Raw genomic sequence first — 21,173 nt, forward strand, 5'->3', positions numbered from 1 at the left:
GTTGGTGTGTGTATTTAGTGTGTGTAGTATGTGTATTCGGTGTGTTTAGTCAGTGTGTGTAGTGTGTGTGTAGTCGGTGTGTGTAGTCAGTGTGTGTAGCTGGTGTGTGTAATTGGTGTGTTTATTTAGTGTGTGTAGTGTGTGTAGTCGGTGTGTGTAGTCAGTGTGTGTAGCTGGTGTGTGTAGTCGGTGTGTGTATTTAGTGTGTGTAGTCGGTGTGTGTAGTTTGAGTGTCGTTAGTGTGTGTAGTTGGTGTGGGTATTTAGTGTGTGTAGTGTGTGTAGTGTGTGTAGTCGGTGTGTGTAGTTTGAGTGTCGTTAGTGTGTGTAGTTGGTGTGTGTAGCTGGTGTGTGTAGTCGGTGTGTGTAGTTAGTGTGTGTAGTTGGTGTGTGTATTTAGTGTGTGTAGTGTGTGTAGTCGGTGTGTGTAGTTTGAGTGTCGTTAGTGTGTGTAGTGTGTGTAGTCGGTGTGTGTAGTTTAAGTGTCGTTAGTGTGTGTAGTTGGTGTGTGTATTTAGTGTGTGTAGTCGGTGTAGTCGGTGTGTGTAGTTTGAGTGTCGTTAGTGTGTGTAGTTGGTGTGTGTAATTAGTGTGTGTAGTGTGTGTATTCGGTGTGTAGTCAGTGTGTGTAGCTGGTGTGTGTAGTCAGTGTGTGTAGTTAGTGTGTGTAGTTGGTGTGTGTATTTAGTGTGTGTAGTGTGTGTAGTCAGTGTGTGTAGTTGGTGTGTGTAGCTGGTGTGTGTAGTCGGTGTGTGTATTTAGTGTGTGTAGTGTGTGTAGTCGGTGTGTGTAGTTTGAGTGTCGTTAGTGTGTGTAGTCAGTGTGTGTAGTTGGTGTGTGTAGCTGGTGTGTGTAGTCGGTGTTTGTATTTAGTGTGTGTAGTCGGTGTGTGTAGTTTGAGTGTCGTTAGTGTGTGTAGTCGGTGTGTGTGTATTTAGTGTGTGTAGTGTGTGTAGTCGTTGTGTGTAGTTTGAGTGTCGTTAGTGTGTGTAGTCGGTGTGTGTATTTAGTGTGTGTAGTGTGTGTAGTCGGTGTGTGTAGTTTGAGTGTCGTTAGTGTGTGTAGTTGGTGTGTGTATTTAGTGTGTGTAGTGTGTGTAGTCGGTGTGTGTAGTTTGAGTGTCGTAAGTGTGTGTAGTTGGTGTGTGTATTTAGTATGTGTAGTGTGTGTAGTTGGTGTGTGTAGCTGGTGTGTGTAGTCGGTGTGTGTATTTAGTGTGTGTAGTATGTGTAGTCGGTGTGTGTAGTTTGAGTGTCGTTAGTGTGTGTAGTTGGTGTGTGTATTTAGTGTGTGTAGTGTGTGTAGTCGGTGTGTATAGTTTGAGTGCCGTTAGTGTGTGTAGTTGGTGTGTGTATTTAGTGTGTGTAGTGTGTGTAGTTGGTGTGTGTAGCTAGTGTGTGTAGTCGGTGTGTGTATTTAGTGTGTGTAGTGTGTGTAGTCGGTGTGTGTAGTTTGAGTGTCGTTAGTGTGTGTAGTTGGTGTGTGTATTTAGTGTGTGTAGTGTGTGTAGTCGGTGTGTGTAGTTTGAGTGTCATTAGTGTGTGTAGTTGGTGTGTGTATTTAGTGTGTGTAGTGTGTGTAGTTGGTGTGTGTAGCTGGTGTGTGTAGTCGGTGTGTGTAGTGTGTGTAGTCGGTGTGTGTAGTTTGAGTTTTGTTAGTGTGTGTAGTTGGTGTGTGTATTTAGTGTGTGTAGTCGGTGTGTGTAGTTTGAGTGTCGTTAGTGTGTGTAGTCGGTGTGTGTATTTAGTGTGTGTAGTCGGTGTGTGTAGGTTGAGTGTCGTTAGTGTGTGTAGTCGGTGTGTGTGTATTTAGTGTGTGTAGTGTGTGTAGTTTGAGTGTCGTTAGTGTGTGTAGTCGGTGTGTGTATTTAGTGTGTGTAGTGTGTGTAGTCGGTGTGTGTAGTTTGAGTGTCGTTAGTGTGTGTAGTTGGTGTGTGTATTTAGTGTGTGTAGTGTGTGTAGTCGGTGTGTGTAGTTTGAGTGTCGTAAGTGTGTGTAGTTGGTGTGTGTATTTAGTGTGTGTAGTGTGTGTAGTTGGTGTGTGTAGCTGGTGTGTGTAGTCGGTGTGTGTATTTAGTGTGTGTAGTATGTGTAGTCGGTGTGTGTAGTTTGAGTGTCGTTAGTGTGTGTAGTTGGTGTGTGTATTTAGTGTGTGTAGTGTGTGTAGTCGGTGTGTGTAGTTTGAGTGTCGTTAGTGTGTGTAGTTGGTGTGTGTATTTAGTGTGTGTAGTGTGTGTAGTTGGTGTGTGTAGCTGGTGTGTGTAGTCGGTGTGTGTAGTGTGTGTAGTCGGTGTGTGTAGTTTGAGTTTTGTTAGTGTGTGTAGTTGGTGTGTGTATTTAGTGTGTGTAGTCGGTGTGTGTAGTTTGAGTTTTGTTAGTTTGTGTAGTTGGTGTGTGTATTTAGTGTGTGTAGTCGGTGTGTGTAGTTTGAGTGTCGTTAGTGTGTGTAGTCGGTGTGTGTATTTAGTGTGTGTAGTGTGTGTAGTCGGTGTGTGTAGTTTGAGTGTCGTTAGTGTGTGTAGTCGGTGTGTGTATTTAGTGTGTGTAGTGTGTGTAGTCGGTGTGTCTAGTTTGAGTGTCGTTAGTGTGTGTAGTTGGTGTGTGTATTTAGTGTGTGTAGTGTGTGTAGTCGGTGTGTGTAGTTTGAGTGTCGTTAGTGTGTGTAGTCGGTGTGTGTATTTAGTGTGTGTAGTGTGTGTAGTCGGTGTGTCTAGTTTGAGTGTCGTTAGTGTGTGTAGTTGGTGTGTGTATTTAGTGTGTGTAGTGTGTGTAGTCGGTGTGTGTAGCTGGTGTGTGTAGTCGGTGTGTGTAGTGTGTGTAGTCGGTGTGTGTAGTTTGAGTTTTGTTAGTTTGTGTAGTTGGTGTGTGTATTTAGTGTGTGTAGTCGGTGTGTGTAGTTTGAGTGTCGTTAGTGTGTGTAGTCGGTGTGTGTATTTAGTGTGTGTAGTGTGTGTAGTCGGTGTGTGTAGTTTGAGTGTCGTTAGTGTGTGTAGTCGGTGTGTGTATTTAGTGTGTGTAGTGTGTGTAGTCGGTGTGTGTAGTTTGAGTGTCGTTAGTGTGTGTAGTCGGTGTGTGTATTTAGTGTGTGTAGTGTGTGTAGTCGGTGTGTGTAGTTTGAGTGTCGTTAGTGTGTGTAGTCGGTGTGTGTATTTAGTGTGTGTAGTGTGTGTAGTCGGTGTGTGTAGTTTGAGTGTCGTTAGTGTGTGTAGTCAGTGTGTGTATTTAGTGTGTGTAGTGTGTGTAGTCGGTGTGTGTAGTTTGAGTGTCGTTAGTGTGTGTAGTCGGTGTGTGTATTTAGTGTGTGTAGTGTGTGTAGTCGGTGTGTGTAGTTTGAGTGTCGTTAGTGTGTGTAGTCGGTGTGTGTATTTAGTGTGTGTAGTGTGTGTAGTCGGTGTGTGTAGTTTGAGTGTCGTTAGTGTGTGTAGTTGGTGTGTGTATTTAGTGTGTGTAGTGTGTGTAGTCGGTGTGTGTAGTTTGAGTGTCGTTAGTGTGTGTAGTCGGTGTGTGTAGTTTGAGTGTCGTTAGTGTGTGTAGTTGGTGTGTGTATTTAGTGTGTGTAGTGTGTGTAGTTGGTGTGTGTAGCTGGTGTGTGTAGTCGGTGTGTGTAGTGTGTGTAGTTGGTGTGTGTAGTTTGAGTTTTGTTAGTTTGTGTAGTTGGTGTGTGTATTTAGTGTGTGTAGTCGGTGTGTGTAGTTTGTGTGTGTAGTTTGAGTGTCGTTAGTGTGTGTAGTCGGTGTGTGTATTTAGTGTGTGTAGTGTGTGTAGTCGGTGTGTGTAGTTTGAGTGTCGTTAGTGTCGTTAGTGTGTGTAGTCGGTGTGTGTATTTAGTGTGTGTAGTGTAGTCGGTGTGTGTAGTCGGTGTGTGTATACACACTACACACACTAACGACACTCAAACTACACACACCGACTACACACACTACACACACAATAGTGTGTGTAGTCGGTGTGTGTAGTTTGAGTGTCGTTAGTGTGTGTAGTCGGTGTGTGTATTTAGTGTGTGTAGTGTGTGTAGTCGGTGTGTGTAGTTTGAGTGTCGTTAGTGTGTGTAGTCGGTGTGTGTATTTAGTGTGTGTAGTGTGTGTAGTCGGTGTGTGTAGTTTGAGTGTCGTTAGTGTGTGTAGTCGGTGTGTGTATTTAGTGTGTGTAGTGTGTGTAGTCGGTGTGTGTAGTTTGAGTGTCGTTAGTGTGTGTAGTCGGTGTGTGTATTTAGTGTGTGTAGTGTGTGTAGTGTGTGTGTGTAGTTTGAGTGTCGTTAGTGTGTGTAGTTGGTGTGTGTATTTAGTGTGTGTAGTGTGTGTAGTCGGTGTGTGTAGTTTGAGTGTCGTTAGTGTGTGTAGTAGGTGTGTGTATTTAGTGTGTGTAGTGTGTGTAGTCGGTGTGTGTAGTTTGAGTGTCGTTAGTGTGTGTAGTCGGTGTGTGTATTTAGTGTGTGTAGTGTGTGTAGTCGGTGTGTGTAGTTTGAGTGTCGTTAGTGTGTGTAGTAGGTGTGTGTATTTAGTGTGTGTAGTGTGTGTAGTCGGTGTGTGTAGTTTGAGTGTCGTTAGTGTGTGTAGTCGGTGTGTGTATTTAGTGTGTGTAGTGTGTGTAGTCGGTGTGTCTAGTTTGAGTGTCGTTAGTGTGTGTAGTTGGTGTGTGTATTTAGTGTGTGTAGTGTGTGTAGTCGGTGTGTGTAGTTTGAGTGTCGTTGGTGTGTGTAGTCGGTGTGTGTATTTAGTGTGTGTAGTGTGTGTAGTCGGTGTGTGTAGTTTGAGTGTCGTTAGTGTGTGTAGTAGGTGTGTGTATTTAGTGTGTGTAGTGTGTGTAGTCGGTGTGTGTAGTTTGAGTGTCGTTAGTGTGTGTAGTTGGTGTGTGTATTTAGTGTGTGTAGTGTGTGTAGTCGGTGTGTGTAGTTTGAGTGTCGTTAGTGTGTGTAGTTGGTGTGTGTATTTAGTGTGTGTAGTGTGTGTAGTCGGTGTGTGTAGTTTGAGTGTCGTTGGTGTGTGTAGTCGGTGTGTGTATTTAGTGTGTGTAGTGTGTGTAGTCGGTGTGTGTAGTTTGAGTGTCGTTGGTGTGTGTAGTTGGTGTGTGTATTTGGTGTGTGTAGTGTGTGTAGTCGGTGTGTGTAGTTTGAGTGTCGTTGGTGTGTGTAGTTGGTGTGTGTATTTGGTGTGTGTAGTGTGTGTAGTCGGTGTGTGTAGTTTGAGTGTCGTTGGTGTGTGTAGTTGGTGTGTGTATTTGGTGTGTGTAGTGTGTGTAGTCGGTGTGTGTAGTGAGTTTTAGAGGAGGGAAGTAAAGAAGTACAAACACTGTTACTGTATTAAGTCGATTTTTCTGGTATCAGTTTTTTACTTCACTATTTATTTTTCAGTCTTTTAACTTTCACTCATTTTTACACAAAAATCTGTTCTTTCTACTTCTTACATTTTCAAATCAGACTCGTTATTTTAGTTTTAATCTGTTTGGCGTCAATATTTTTTCTTCTCACTGCACCGTTTCCAGCACATCAACATGTTTCCTGTCATTGCGCAGCTTTTTAAATCCACTGCTGCATCTCACACCACAGACGTAGACTAGTTTCTGAAGCTCACAGTGAGCAGGCAGAAGGCAGTAGGAAGTCTGGGGTTCACGTGGATGAGACAGAGGGACACTAAAACAGGTAGTAATAATCACTAGTTTATACTGAAGAACATCTCAGAGCTCAAACTTCATTATTTCAGAACTTCAACTTCAGTCTTTTAAAACCTCAGTATCTGCACTTCTACTGAGTGAAGAATGTGTGAAATTTTACCATCACTGGCTAGTTTTGTGTAGTTTGTGTGAAGTTATTGTGTAGTTAGTTTCGTGTAGATTGTGTGTAGATTGTGTGTAGTTGGTGTGTAGTGTCTCTTACTCAGACAGCACTTTGGCAGCGGTTGTGTGGCGAGCGTTGATTGACAGGATGCGTGTTTCCTTGGTAACAGCAGATTTAATGAAGCCATCTTTCAGAGTGATGAGTGTCTCTGAACTCGACTTCTCACCCACACCTAACACCTGAGACAGCACACATACAGGAGTGTGTTTGTGTGTGTGAGGGAGTGTGTGTGTGTGTGTGTGTGTGTGTGTGTGTGTGTGTGTGTGTGTGTGTACCTGGCTGTGTGTAGTGAATCCCGTCTCCTGAGTTTTGCAGCTCTCAGTGTGCTTTGTGCGAATAACCTGATTTTTGGAAACCTTGTACTCCACCAGACACTTTCCTGATGCATCAGCCTACACACACACACACACACACACACACACACACACACACACACACACACGCGCGCAAAGCATCATTAATGTCTTAATTTGTCACACTTCGTCTGCTTCTTACTGAATACACACATTTCACACAGTCAGTCACGTTATTGACGACACGGTGCCCCACAGCAGGGTGAAGTAAACGCAGTGCACTTCAGTAGTGTGTTATGAGCAGGGTGTGTGGTTGAGGACACGCCCACACTGAACTGAACATTAAACTAAATCCAGTGTAGGGCAGGATGTGAGAAACAGCCTTTACCTCCATCATCTTGCCAGACTTCAGCTGCATCATCAGCATACTGGCCACGCCCCTTTTCAGGTTCTTGATGGTCGCAGGTTCCGCCTTGTGTGTGTAAACACTCCTTACCTACACAATCAGATCACATGTCAATATCCCCCTTTACAGCTCACATCAATGCACCATGTGCTGAATCCCCCCCCCCCCCCCCCTGTCAATACATGGTGACTGTTAATCAGACTCGTTTAAATTAATGAAGTGTGTGAAATTCATCTGGAATCTAAAAACTTTACATATCACTGCTTTAAACAATGTTCATTTTCCTACTGTGTTTTTTTTTTTACCTTGCCCATCTTCCAGAGCAGCATGAAGGGTCTCTGGAGGGCCTCGTTCTTTTCTTGACCCAGAATTCCCTTTGCTGTAGTTCCATGGAAGATGTTGTTTTTGCGTGAGCGCTCAGCTACATTTTGGATTTGAACATTAGAGATCTGAGAGAAAGAAAATGAGAGAAACAGACGTTTAGAAATCACTGCACTGGCAACGCTGAGTTTCAGAAAGTAAATCACAGGTTTATATTAAAAAACAGGCTTGTTGTAAAAATCATTGTTTCTATAGCAACAGCTTGTTGCAGTTGTTTGGAAGGAGTCTCCAGTGTCAGCAGTCAGATGTGTCATTGTTTAAAAAATGTAAAATAATCGTGATTATTTGTAACTTTGTACTTTATACATAAAAGCAATAAAACACACATTCCTCGTTCTCCTCACCTGGACTTTGAGCAGCTGTTCATCTCGGTTCTCTGGGTTCCTCCACGCCAGGCTGATGTCCACATCACTAGAGATTTGAAACCCCACGTTTCCTTGAATCGAGCCTTTGGGCCGATTCACGCCGAGCTCCGTGCTGTAGCTGAATTTATACAGACGTCCATCATCCAGCTGTGGGCCTGCACTCACACCTGAAACAACACACACACACACACACACACACACATGCTGAGTGACCGCAGGTCCTGTTTGTGTAGGATGGACAGGAAATGCCACAGAATCTCTTCATCTCATCGTTCAAACATACCGACACTCATCACAAACAACAAAACTACAGCTGATAAATACCGCGGTTTATTAAATAACTCAGTATCACCTGACCTTCCGGAACAGAAATGTAAATAATTAAATAAAAAAAACTTGATCTTTTTTTGTTAATAAGCATTTTTTTTTTCACAAAATGCGTAAAATAAACTAGTAATAAACTGTCATTTAATTTAATACAAAAAAATATAGTGGGTAAAAAAACGAAAACAAAAATGTCTCAGATAAAATATCATTACTTTCGTTTAAATTTATAGGTACAAGATTTTCTCGTTATTTTATTATTAGCGTTTTTATTGTTATTTTTTTATGATTGAACATTTCCGAGGTGTTTTCATTATGTAAGGACGTGACGACCGTTTGGTCAGCAAAGCTCATTAGCTTAGCATCGTATAAACGGGGCGTGGTCATGTGACCTATAGAGTGTGTAACTGTGAAAGAGAAAATAAGGAGCTGACGTTAGCGCTTAGTGATGCTACGTGTTGTAACTCGCTCGTATCTCCTCCGGGGATTAGATAACTGACCTGCTGCCCTGAAACGCCCACTACTGAGCACAATCAGAACTTCACACACTGACATCTACTGATATATTCCAGGATCTTCTGACAGGTACTAAGTTATATTAACATCTCCTGATGTCTGTTGATATCTGACATCTACTAAGAGTTTCTGAGATCTACTGACATTTGGTGCATTGATGTCTACTGAGATATACTGGGATCTACTGACATCTAATTGGATCTACTGGCTTCTTACTGAGATCTACTGAAAGCCACTGACATCCACTGAGATGTACTGACATCTGCTGAGAGCTACTAAGATTTACTGAAATCTACTGAGATCCAGTGGAATCTACGCAGATCTACTGAGATGTGTAGAGTTACAGTGAAGTCGACTCTCGATGCGGGTTTATGTCACACTATCGTTATCAGTTCAGTACAAGAGTTAAATTCTTCACCACAGTTCACACTGTCACTGAACAATCAGCTCTGTACTTCCCTCCTGTGTAAAGACACGATACGGGACACAGCATTCACCCAGTGGAGACTAAATCTCAGGTGCATCACTAATCCCTTCACTGAGCCCTTTATTAATCCCTTTACCGTTCTGACAAAACAATGTCTTCTGTCTTCTGTACAGCTCGTAATCTACACACAAGAGCCGTAAATCATCAAGGAAAATATAATAAAATAAAATAAAATGATATTAAAAAGAAGCTGTTTTTCTATGAAAAGCGGTAAACATTCTCTCTCTCTCTCTCTCTCTCTCTCTCTCTCTCTCTCTCTCTCTCTCTCTCTCTCTCTCTCTCTTTCTCTCTCTCTCTCTCTCACACCCCTTCACACACTTGGCCCTGATCTGTACTGACGTGTCACTCTGACATTTCATCATCGTTCACATCCTCCTGCATGACATCATCACCTTCTGACAGTGTCCCTGAGCTCATCAGACCAGATTCGGTGCTCCAAGTGCACTACTAAGGGGAGGAAGTAGTGCATATTCAGTAAGTGGAACTCCAGAGGAACTTCATGAAGAACTCTCTGTAACATGTGAGGTGGGAGCTTAGTGGTTAAGGCATTGGACTTTGGATTTGAAGGCCATGCGTTTAGAACCAAGCCACACCAATGCCACTCCTGGGCCCCTAGAGCAAGGCCCTTAACCACTAGTCATGTGGGACTCCTGATCTTCACAACACCAGCTACAGACAGCTTCATCCTTACTCCATACTGTACTCTATGATTTTACTTTGGACCCTATATAGTGCACTAAGTGGGAAACTTTGAAATGTCTATTATGTCTACTTCTTGTAGACTATTGAGGGTTGGAGATACTGGTGTGAAGTAGATGTTCTACAAGGAGACATTATGAATTTGTTCCCTATTCCCATTGGACATGTCCTAAATACGGCATAAATACTGGTTTTCTCTAAAAAGTGCCCTTCTTCTTTTCTCTTAAAATAATCTCAGCACCCTATGTAGTACCCTAGATCTTCTACAGGCTTTGATTCCCTACTACCTGTAGACATGCACTATTTAGGGTGGTATACACTGGCCTACAGACACTGAGCAGTGCACTAGATGTTCTATATCAAGGCATATGTTGTTGCTGATCCCTAGAGGATGTGATATAATGGTGTAAGCACCCTACAAAGTGCTCAAGGGGGTTTAAGGGTTGATTTGGGATTTGTACTCTGTGCCCCTGAATAGAAGAGCACTAAGTAGAGTATGAACGATGGCGTAAACACCCTATGAAGTGCACAAGACGTCCCAAACAGACCTATTTGTCTCACTTACTGTGAAGATTGGATCCCAATCTGATCGAACACTCAGGATTTATCAGCCCGGCCTGTAATCATTAACTCTCAGCGAGGTGCAGAATGAATGAACCCTGAGCGATGCACAGATTTATTTCTAAAAAAAAACATTTCTGCCACTTCCAGGTGTAAATCACAAAATTAAAATGAGGACCTTTCTGTATGAGGTTAGAGGTCAAGGTTCGCTGTGGTGAGATCTTCAGCCCTGATTGGCCTCAAGTCTCAGTGTGAAGCCCTTCCTCTGCTTCTGGATCTTTCTATGGAATAAAACAAGTTCTTACCGTGACAGAGGGTGGCGAAGCAGGAGGCCAAGCCAAACAGGAACACTGAAGCTCTCCGCATTGTGAAGGAACAACGATGTGAGACACACACTCACACACACACACACACACACACAGCAGAAGACGGGATGGTGTCTGTGCTGCAGCTCGGTTTATCTGGAGTGGAGGTCAGACTCCAAACTCCACACTTCAGTACCAAGTACCCAGTACTCTACAGCTACTGATTAACCCGGTTGCCAGATCACTGTCTCCAAATAAGGTTTAAAAACCCTCCACATATCAAAAACAGATGTGTGTGTGTGTGTGTGTGTGTGTGTGTGTGTGTGTGTGTGTGTAGGGGGGTCCAAAATTAAACATTGCTCACTTTTATCAAATGAATTTAGCATTTTACACTCAATTTAAAAAAAATGTATTGAAATGCTCGAACGTGTATTTATTGAATCTATATTTAAAAACAAATTACCTGGTAATAATGAAAATCTCACAATATTAAACATGGTCAATACAATAAAAAGTGCACAATAATTCCAGTATGATATCCAATCTAACATCCAATCTAACATTTAATCCTAACCTGGAAATCAAAGAGAAGTTTATTGGTGGGTTTTTATACACATATTCTTATTTTGCAATAGTGTCAGAACATGCTACTGCAATACTAGTTTGTGTTTATGTGTGTGTGTGTGTGTGTGTGTGTGTGTGTGTGTGTGTGTGTGTGTGTTTGTGTGTGTGTTGTGTGTGTGTGTGTGTGTGTGTGTGTGTGTGTGTTCTAGGGTCGTTACTCAAGGTCTTGATGAGAACACTTCACACTTTGATCACAGCTCTGTCTTTGATTGTTTTATTCAGAAAATAATCTCAGTGGAACTGAATGAGGCATGCAGCAGGGTTGCCAGATAGGACTGATTAAAGCAAACCTCTTCAGTTCATTATGAGAGGTTGTTGTGATTGAGATGAAGTGAGATGAAGTCGTGGGAGCAGATTTCTTTATCTCCGTGTTTTATTCCCTTTAGATTCACATCACTAATCCACCCAAAACCTCTGTAAGAGGTGTGTGTGTTTGTGTGTGTGTGTGTGTGTGTGTGTGTGTGTGTGTTGTACAGAGTGTGTATGCTGTATAGTGTGTGTGTGTGTGTATGTTGTTTAGTGTGTATGTTGTACAGAGAGCGTATGCTGTGTCGAGTGTGTATGTTGTACAGAGTGTTAATGCTGTATAGTGTGTGTATGTTGTACAGTTTGTGAATGCTGTGTCAAGTGTGTATGTTGTATAGGGTGTATGTTGTACAGTGAGTGTATGTTGTACAGAGTGTGTATGCTGTGTCGAGTGTGTATGTTGTACAGAGTGTTAATGCTGTATAGTGTGTGTGTATGTTGTACAGTTTGTAAATGCTGTGTCGAGTGTGTATGTTGTATAGGGTGTATGTTGTACAGTGAGTATGCTGTACAGAGTGTGTATGCTGTATATTGTGTGTGTATGTTGTACAGCTTGTAAATGCTGTGTCGAGTGTGTATGTTGTACAGTGAGTGTATGTTGTACAGAGTGTGTATCCTGTGTCGAGTGTGTATGTTGTACAGAGTGTTAATGCTGTATAGTGTGTGTGTATGTTGTACAGTTTGTGAATGCTGTGTCGAGTGTGTATGTTGTATAGGGTGTATGTTGTACAGTGAGTGTATGTTGTACAGAGTGTGTATGCTGTGTCGAGTGTGTATGTTGTACAGAGTGTTAATGCTGTATAGTGTGTGTGTATGTTGTACAGTTTGTAAATGCTGTGTCGAGTGTGTATGTTGTATAGGGTGTATGTTGTACAGTGAGTATGCTGTACAGAGTGTGTATGCTGTATATTGTGTGTGTATGTTGTACAGCTTGTAAATGCTGTGTCAAGTGTGTATGTTGTACAGTGAGTGTATGTTGTACAGAGTGTGTATGCTGTGTATTGTGTGTGTATGTTGTACAGTTTGTGAATGCTGTGTCGAGTGTGTATGTTGTATAGGGTGTATGTTGTACAGTGAGTATGCTGTACAGAGTGTGTATGCTGTATATTGTGTGTGTATGTTGTACAGCTTGTAAATGCTGTGTCGAGTGTGTATGTTGTACAGTGAGTGTATGTTGTACAGAGTGTGTATGCTGTGTATTGTGTGTGTATGTTGTACAGTTTGTGAATGCTGTGTCGAGTGTGTATGTTGTATAGGGTGTATTTTGTACAAAGTGTGTATGTTGTATATTGTGTGTATGTTGTATAGTGTGTATGCTGTATATCGTGTGTATGTTGGATAGTGTGTGTATGTTGTACAGTGTGAATGTTGTATAGTGTGTATGTTGTACAGTCTCGATTTGTTGTTAACATTTGGATAAAAAATAAAAAACGTAGTCATAATTCCACAGTCTGAAGCAATTTCAGATTATTATCTCATCTCTTTTAAAATCTGCCTCAGTCAGTGCATTACTACTTCACCACGTTACCGTGTTAAGCGTACTTTCACGTCAGCTACAGCAGCACATTTTATTAACAATATTCCAGAAATTACGATATTAGATAGATCTCCGTCTGACCCTGCAGAGCTCGACTGGGCCACTGAACACATAGAATCAACATTACGTTATACCCTAGATGATGTAGCTCCCCTTAAGACCAAAATGGTCAGAGAGAAAAAATGATCACAGTGGTATAATGATCATACACGCACCTTAAAACAGACCACTCGAAAATTAGAACGTAAATGGCGTCAAACAAAATTAACAGCATGGAAGGAGAATCTCCTAATTTATAGAAAATCTCTTAGTGCTGCTAGATCAGCATATTTCTCCACCCTTATAAAAAATAACAAGCATAATCCTAGATTTTTATTCAGCACGGTAGCAAAATGAACAGGGAATAAAAGCACTGCACTCACATGCACACCATCAATAGGTACTAATGATTTCATCAACTTTTGTAATAATAAAATTGAAAACATCAGGCAAAAAATCCAGACGGTTAATATAAATCCAAATTATTTTACAAGTAACCCTGTAGACAGCAGTGTAATTATAACAGACAATCAATTACAAAGTTTTACTCCTATTCACGAGAATGACTTAATTACATTAATTTCCTCATCAAAATCATCAACCTGCATCTCGATCCCTCGCCTACAAGTTTCTTTAAACAGATCATTCCAGAGGTAATTGAACCTGTTTTAAAAATAATAAACTCTTCCATTAGCACTGGTTTTGTACCAAAATCCTTCAAACTGGCAGTTATCCACCCCCTAATTAAGAAACCTGACCTTGACCCATGTCAGCTGTCCAACTACAGACCAATATCAAATATAAAAAATAGAAAAGCTTGTAGCACAGCAGTTCTGCTCACACCTACTTATGAATAACATTTTTGAAATGTATCAGTCAGGATTTCGGCCTCATCATAGCACAGAGACGGCGCTAGTTAAGGTGGTAAATGACCTGTTATTGGCCTCTGATCAGCGTTTTGTTTTTTTATTTGTTTTGCTCGACCTTAGTGCAGCTTTTCACACCATTGATCACACTATACTACTTGCTAGACTTGAGAACATTGTTGGAATAAAAGAAACAGCTCTCTCTTGGCTCAGGTCTTATTTGACTGATCGCTATCAGTTTGTTGATGTTAATGGTGAGTTCTCCACACTCTCTGAGGTAAAGTTTGGTGTTCCTCAAGGATCTGTCTTAGGCCCTCTGCTTTTCTCTTTATATATGCTGCCTCTTGGAGAAATTATACATAAACATGGTCTTAGATTCCATTGCTATGCTGATGACACACAGCTGTATATTTCAGCAAAGCCAGATGAGAGAGATCAGCTTAACAATGTTGAAAAATGTGTAAAGGACATTAGACAGTGGATGCTCGATAACTTTCTTTTGTTAAACTAAGATAAGACGGAAGAACTTTTACTAGGACCACATGCAGCTAGAAGCAAACTTTCCGATTACGTAGCATCTCTGGATGGTGTTTCTGTTTCAGCGTGTACGGCTGTCAAAGACCTTGGTGTGATTATTGACCCGAGTCTTTCCTTTGAGTCTCACGTGAATAATATCACCAGGATCTCCTTCTTTCACCTTAGAAATATTGCTAAAATCAGATCATAAGGTGCAGGCTATCTGTTGGTTCCTCCAATAATGAAGATTACAGCAGGGGGCAGATCTTTCTCTTATAAACCCCACAGTTATGGAACAGCCTTCCTATCAGTGTTCGGGACTCAGACACAGTCTCAGTGTTTAAGTCGAGGTTGAAAAAATATTTATTCAGTCAAGCCTTTAATCAGTAGATTTTTTTCTCAGGTAAAGGCTCAGATCTGGAGGGAACATTGATATAGAGTGTTTGGTGAACTGGGATATTTGTTCACTCAGGTTTGTTGATGGTGGTGTGGTGGGTCGTCTCTTATCCCAGAGATCCCTCATGTCTGTGTTGCCTTCTGGTTCTCCCTTTTAGTTATGCTGCCATAGCGAGTCTTGCCGGAGTCCAAACTGCACAGTGACTTTAACTCCCATGCAACAATAGGTACACTTAATAATCCATATCCTTCTCTTCCTGTCACCCTCCTCTCTCTCTCTCTCTCTCTCTCTCTCTCTCTCTCTCTCTCTCTCTCTCTCTCTCTCTCTCTCTCTCTCTCTCTCTCTCTCTCTCTCTCTCTCTCTCTCTCTCTCTCTCTCTCTCTCTCTCGGTCGAGTTAAAAATGCTCCTGAGGCTCCAGTGACCACTGTTCCTGCCTCTCTCCCCTCCGTGGATCTTCCCACTTCATCCAGGCCTGCCTCTGGATAGTGTTCTCTTTGACTGGAGGCCACTCTGTGCAGCTGGGGTAGGTTTGTCATCAACGCCTTGGGTGATTCCATTAAATTCCGGAGTAAGAACGGGAGCTTTGAGGATGGATTGGACTTTAGTTGATGTCAACAGTCTCCTACACTGACTCAGGAATACAGTTCGCTTTTGATCATCATCACTGCACCCCGCAACATTGTATACCTGCTATAAATGGTGTATCATCTCGGTGTAACCCAGATGAGGATGGGTTCCCTCTTGAGTCTGGTTCCTCTCAAGGTTTCTTCCTTATACCATCTCGGGGAGTTTTTCCTTGCCACAGTCGCCACCGGCTTGCTCATCAGGGACAAACTTACTTATAAAGAACATATTCATTTTTAATCACCGCATTATCTGTGTAAAGCTGCTTAAGACAATGTTCATTGTTAAAAGCGCAATACAAATAAAAATGAATTGAATTGAATTACAGTGTGTGTGTGATGTACAGTGTGTCGAGGCTGTACAGTGTGTGTGTGATGTACAGTGCATCTAGGCTGTACAGTGTGTGTGATGTACAGTGTGTGTAGGTTGTACAGTGTGTGTATGTTGAATAGAGTGTGTAGGCTGTACAGTGTGTGTGTTGAATAAAGTGTGTAGGCTGTACAGTGTGTGTGATGTACAGTGTGTCAAGGCTGTACAGTGTGTGTGTGATGTACAGTGTGTCTAGGCTGTACAGTGTGTGTGATGTACAGTGTGTCTATGCTGTACAGTGTTTGTGTGATGTACAGTGTGTCTATGCTGTACAGTGTGTGTGATGTACAGTGTGTCTATGCTGTACAGTGTTTGTGTGATGTACAGTGTGTCTATGCTGTACAGTGTGTGTGATGTACAGTGTGTCTAGGCTGTACAGTGTGTGTGATGTACAGTGTGTCTAGGCTGTACAGTGTTTGTGTGATGTACAGTGTGTCTATGCTGTACAGCGTGTGTGTGATGTACAGTGTGTCTAGGCTGTACAGTGTGTGTGTGTGATGTACAGTGTGTCTAGGCTGTACAGTGTGTGTGATGTACAGTGTGTCTAGGCTGTACAGTGTGTGTGTGTGTGTGTGATGTACAGTGTGTCTAGGCTGTACAGTGTGTGTGTGTGTGTGATGTACAGTGTGTCTAGGCTGTACAGTGTGTGTGATGTACAGTGTGTGTGTGTGTGTGATGTACAGTGTGTGTAGGTTGTACAGTGTGTGTATGTTGAATAGAGTGTGTAGGCTGTACAGTGTGTGTGTGTTGAATAAAGTGTGTTTTCTGTACAGTGTGTGTAATGTAGTGTGTCTAGGCTGTACATTGTGTGTGATGTACAGTGTGTGTAGGTTGTACAGTGTGTGTATGTTGAATAGAGTGTGTAGGCCGTACAGTGTGTGTGATGTTTCCTATGTCTGCCTTTAACACTGAAAAATGGTTTAGCAGCACTGAAACTGCACGGCTTCAGGAGAAGTCAGTAGTTTTAAGGAGAATGGAGGGATTCAGGATTCAGAAGTATTCAGATAAAAGTATATCCTGACATGATTAGGTCACTGCACCAACAGTGATGTTGCCAAGTACATAAAGGACTTTTATTCAACTTTTAGTTATTGTCTATAAAATCCCACATAGAAGGAAATGGCATGAATCTGGCAACCCAATATGCTGGCGACTGCTCTATGTGTAATGCCATGTTGGCACCTGACGCCATTTACAGCAGGATCAGGAATCAGAACCAGGATCAGGTTAAGGATCAGGATCAGGTCATGAGGTCAAAAAGGCATCAAGAAAATGATTTCATGAGTAAAAACTTACACACTTCATCTTTTACTTTATTAAGCTGTAATGAAGTAAAAGATGAAGTGTGTAAGTTTTTACTCATGAAATCATTTTCTCTGCAATTAATCTCTGCTGGACCACAAAATCCTCAAACATTTTAATGTTCTCAGTAGAAACATGGCTAGTTTCAGTTTCACTCACTCACACACTCTCTCTCTCTCACACACACACACACACACACACACACACACACACACACACACACACACACACACACACACACACACACACACAGCGTCAAGCTAGCATATCACTTAATATTTTCATAGAATAAAAATAGTTAGTGTAGCAGTGTGTTAGCTTTATTTTCAATGCTAACACTAACATGCTGAATCCTTTCATGAAAATTGTGTGTGTGTGTGTGTGTGTGTGTGTGTGTCCCTGTGTGTGTGCACTAATCAACTCTTAATAATAAACAAAGTCCTAATTCAGGAGAATTCAGGAGACCTCAGGAGTCTTCATGATACTTCAGATGTCTTTAGGAGACTTCAGGACTTTTCTAGGTTTTTCAAGAGCCTTTAGGAACTTTCAGTAGTCTTCTAGTCTTCAGGACATTTCCGGAGTCTTCAGGAGACCTTGAAAGTCTTAAATAGATTTTACTAGCCTTCAAGAGTCTTCAGAAGATTTTAGGAGTTATCAGGATAATCAGGGGTCTTCAGTAGTTTTCAGGGCATTTCCAGAGTCTTCAGGAGTTCTCAGGGATCTTCAGGGGTTTTCAATAGACTTCAGTTTTCAAGCAAGTTTTATGTTTTCATCCTGGAGTGTTGGTCCCCTCTGGTGTTCTGAAACACACACACACACACACACACACACACACACACACACACACACACACACACACACACACACACACACACACACATACCTACGCACACACACTCACACTCACACACACACACACACACACACACACACACACACACACACACACACACACACATACCTACACACACACACACACACACACACACACACACACACACACACACATACCTACGCACACACACTCACACACTCTCTCTCACACACACACACACACACACACACACACACACACACACACACACACACACACACACAGAGTAAGGTAGAACACATGCTTTACGCTAAACGATTCATCAAGATTTGATTTTAGATTATTTTTATTTAATAAACTAAACAGTGCTGATGTTTGTGTATCCTGTAAAAGAAAAAGCTCTCACAGAGACACGACCACCACTAGGACACGCCCCCTTTAAAACATAACTCCTCCCCCAAGTTCGAAAAAGTGTTTCTGGAGTGCTGATGTGTGTGATTTCAGTATTAACTCAGAACGTAATGCACACAAAATGTTAATAATTAACAGTGAACATGGGGATGGATGTGTGTGTGTGTGCATACAGGTGTGTGTGTGTGTGTGTGTGTGTGTGTGTGTGTGTGTGTGTGTGTGTGTGTGTGTGTGTACAGTTGTGTGTTTTCTCACCACCCGCCATATTTCTCTCTGTGTAAGTGATATGTGACACACACTCTCTCTCAGAATGTCGATTCTTCTGTTCACCGTCTTGCTTCTCCTGGCTACAGGTACATACACACAAATACATACACACACACACACACACACACACACACACACACACACACACACACACACACACACACACACACTTCACTTTTTACAATTACAGGCTGTTAAAAATGTAAAGTTGTTTGTTTTTCAGGATCACAAGGATCTTCTGAAGCCTTCAGGAAGGTAAGTGTGTGACAACAGCAAGTTTACATCAAACACACACACAATTCTTTATTACTTTCTAGTCAGATGACTTACACCGAATGTCATTAGGAAAGATTCGTCTTGTCAAAGTGTGTGTGTTTGTGTGTTTGTGTGTGTGTGTGTGTGTGTGTGTGTGTGTGTGTGTGTGTGTGTGTGTGTGTGTGTGCGTGCGTGCAGCCCGAGTGCAGTGAAATGGCAGAAATTATGGCGTGTCCTCTAAACTTTGCTCCGGTGTGCGGCACCGATGGAAACACTTACGCCAACGAGTGTGGCCTGTGTGTGCAGAGACTGTGAGTAAAACACACACACACACACACACACACACACACACACACACACACACACACATTGGACTGTGTTTAAATTGTAATTGTATTTAGATTTTGTTTGAATAATGACAATCTGATAAATTAGTTAAAGTCTTATTAATGGTTTTGCACTTACACACGCACACACACACGCACACACAGACACACACACGCAAACACACACACGTGCGCACACACACATACTATACAGATTTTATTTGAGTTGAACTGTTTGTTACTGGAGGAATTCTGGGGCAGAAATAATGTTCAGAGAAATAAGAACATGGGAACATGTACAGTGAGGAAAATAAGTATTTGAACACGCTGCTATTTTGCAAGTTCTCCCACTTAGAAATCATGGAGGGTCTGAAATTGTCATCGTAGGTGCATGTCCACTGTGAGAGACATAATCTAAAAAAAAAAAATCCAGAAATCACAATGTATGATTTTTTAACTATTTATTTGTATGATGCAGCTGCAAATAAGTATTTGAACACCTGAGAAAGTCAATGTTAATATTTGGTACAGGAGCCTTTGTTTGCAATTACAGAGGTCACACGTTTCCTGTAGTTTTTCACCAGGTTTGCACACACTGCAGGAGGGATTTTGGCCCACTCCTCCACACAGATCTTCTCTAGATCAGTCAGGTTTCTGGCCTGTCGCTGAGAAACACGGAGTTTGAGCTCCCTCCAAAGATTCTCTATTGGGTTTAGGTCTGGAGACTGGCTAGGCCACGCCAGAACCTTGATATGCTTCTTACAGAGCCACTCCTTGGTTATCCTGGTGTGTGCTTCGGGTCATTGTCATGTTGGAAGACCCAGCCTCCACCCATCTTTAATGCTCTAACTGAGGGAAGGAGGTTGTTCCTCAAAATCTCGCAATACATGGCCCCGGTCATCCTCTCCTTAATACAGTGCGGTCGCCCTGTCCCATGTGGAGAAAAACACCCCCAAAGCATGATGCTACCACCCCAATGCTTTACAGTAGGGATGGTGTTCTTGGGATGGTACTCATCATTCTTCTTCCTCCAAACACGTTTAGTGGAATTATGACCCAAAAGTTATATTTTGGTCTCATCTGACCACATGACTTTCTCCCATGACTCCTCTGGATCATCCAAATGGTCATTGCCAAACTTAAGACGTGCCTGGACATGTGCTGGTTTAAGCAGGGGAACCTTCCGTGCCATGCATGATTTCAAACCATGACGTCTTAGTGTATTACCAACAGTAACCTTGGAAACGGTGGTCCCAGCTCTTTTCAGGTCATTGACCAGCTCCTCCTGTGTAGTTCTGGGCTGATTTCTCACCTTCCTTAGGATTATTGAGACCCCACGAGGTGAGATCTTGCATGGAGCCCCAGTCCGAGGGAGATTGACAGTCATGTTTAGCTTCTTCCATTTTCTAATGATTGCTCCAACAGTGGACCTTTTTTCACCAAGCTGCTTGGCAATTTCCCCGTAGCCCTTTCCAGCCTTGTGGAGGTGTACAATTTTGTCTCTAGTGTCTTTGGACAGCTCTTTGGTCTTGGCCATGTTAGTAGTTGGATTCTTACTGATTGTATGGGGTGGACAGGTGTCTTTATGCAGCTAACGACCTCAAACAGGTGCATCTAATTTAGGATAATAAATGTAGTGAAGGTGGACATTTTAAAGGCAGACTAACAGGTCTTTGAGGGTAAGAATTCTAGCTGATAGACAGGTGTTCAAATACTTATTTGCAGCGGTATCAAACAAATAAATAGTTTAAAAATCATATATTGTGATTTCTGGATTTTTTTTTTTAGATTATGTCTCTCACAGTGGACATGCACCTACGATGACAATTTCAGACCCTTCCATGATTTCTAAGTGGGAGAACTTGCAAAATAGTGGCGTGCCCAAATACTTATTTTCCTCACTGTATATATATGTGTGTGTGTGTGTGTGTGTGTGTGTGTGTGTGTGTAATACGGGTTTATACTGGCTTCAGTATTCATTAATTAGATAAATAATTTATTATAATTATATGTATTTTTACAGATCTGCTGCTTCTTTCACACAAAAATATTAACACACAGTTTCTACAAACTCAGCATTATATTTTTAATCATACATTTATTAACAAATATTTTATTGAGAAAATATGAGCCATTATTTCAGAGAAATGCTCCTCGTAGCCTCTTTAAACCTCTTACTTGAGCATGACACACAGTGACCTGGCTTAATAAACATCTTGCTCCTGTCTTCTCGTTTATTTCTCCACAGGACAACCAAAGCAGACATCCTAATCGCTCGAGACGGCGGCTGCTGAAGCTGTTTAGTGACGCTACATTTATCATTCTCCTATTAAAGAATGTGTGATGGATCA

General features: G+C 41.9%; 2 protein-coding genes across 2 annotated transcripts in view; one reads left to right on the plus strand and one right to left on the minus strand.

Annotated features, from left to right (window-relative positions):
• The window catches only part of mttp (microsomal triglyceride transfer protein), a 17,195-nt gene extending 6,855 nt beyond the window's left edge, over positions 1 to 10,340 (minus strand). The window contains 6 exon segments of the mRNA XM_083533189.1: positions 5,871 to 6,010; positions 6,107 to 6,223; positions 6,513 to 6,620; positions 6,836 to 6,979; positions 7,256 to 7,443; positions 10,169 to 10,340. Of these exon segments, the coding sequence (XP_083389315.1) occupies positions 5,871 to 6,010; positions 6,107 to 6,223; positions 6,513 to 6,620; positions 6,836 to 6,979; positions 7,256 to 7,443; positions 10,169 to 10,229 (758 nt within the window). The 5' untranslated portion in view covers positions 10,230 to 10,340.
• Positions 10,341 to 18,189: 7,849 nt separating this feature from the next.
• On the plus strand, positions 18,190 to 21,173 carry spink4 (serine peptidase inhibitor, Kazal type 4). The gene is made up of 4 exons (XM_083533372.1): positions 18,190 to 18,327; positions 18,465 to 18,496; positions 18,695 to 18,807; positions 21,071 to 21,173. The coding sequence occupies exons 1-4, from the start codon at positions 18,285 to 18,287 to the stop codon at positions 21,114 to 21,116; spliced, it is 234 nt and encodes a 77-aa protein (XP_083389498.1). The 5' UTR covers positions 18,190 to 18,284; the 3' UTR covers positions 21,117 to 21,173.

This window comes from Silurus aristotelis (assembly GCF_946808225.1).
Source record: "Silurus aristotelis genome assembly, chromosome: 27".
NCBI lineage: Eukaryota > Metazoa > Chordata > Actinopteri > Siluriformes > Siluridae > Silurus > Silurus aristotelis.

Coding starts and splice junctions, on each gene's coding strand:
- spink4 (XM_083533372.1), top strand. CDS start 18,285: ATGTCGATTCTTCTGTTCACCGTCTTGCTTCTCCTGGCTACAG. Junction 18,497..18,694: donor CTTCTGAAGCCTTCAGGAAG/GTAAGTGTGTGA, acceptor GCGTGCGTGCAG/CCCGAGTGCAGTGAAATGGC. Junction 18,808..21,070: donor GGCCTGTGTGTGCAGAGACT/GTGAGTAAAACA, acceptor ATTTCTCCACAG/GACAACCAAAGCAGACATCC.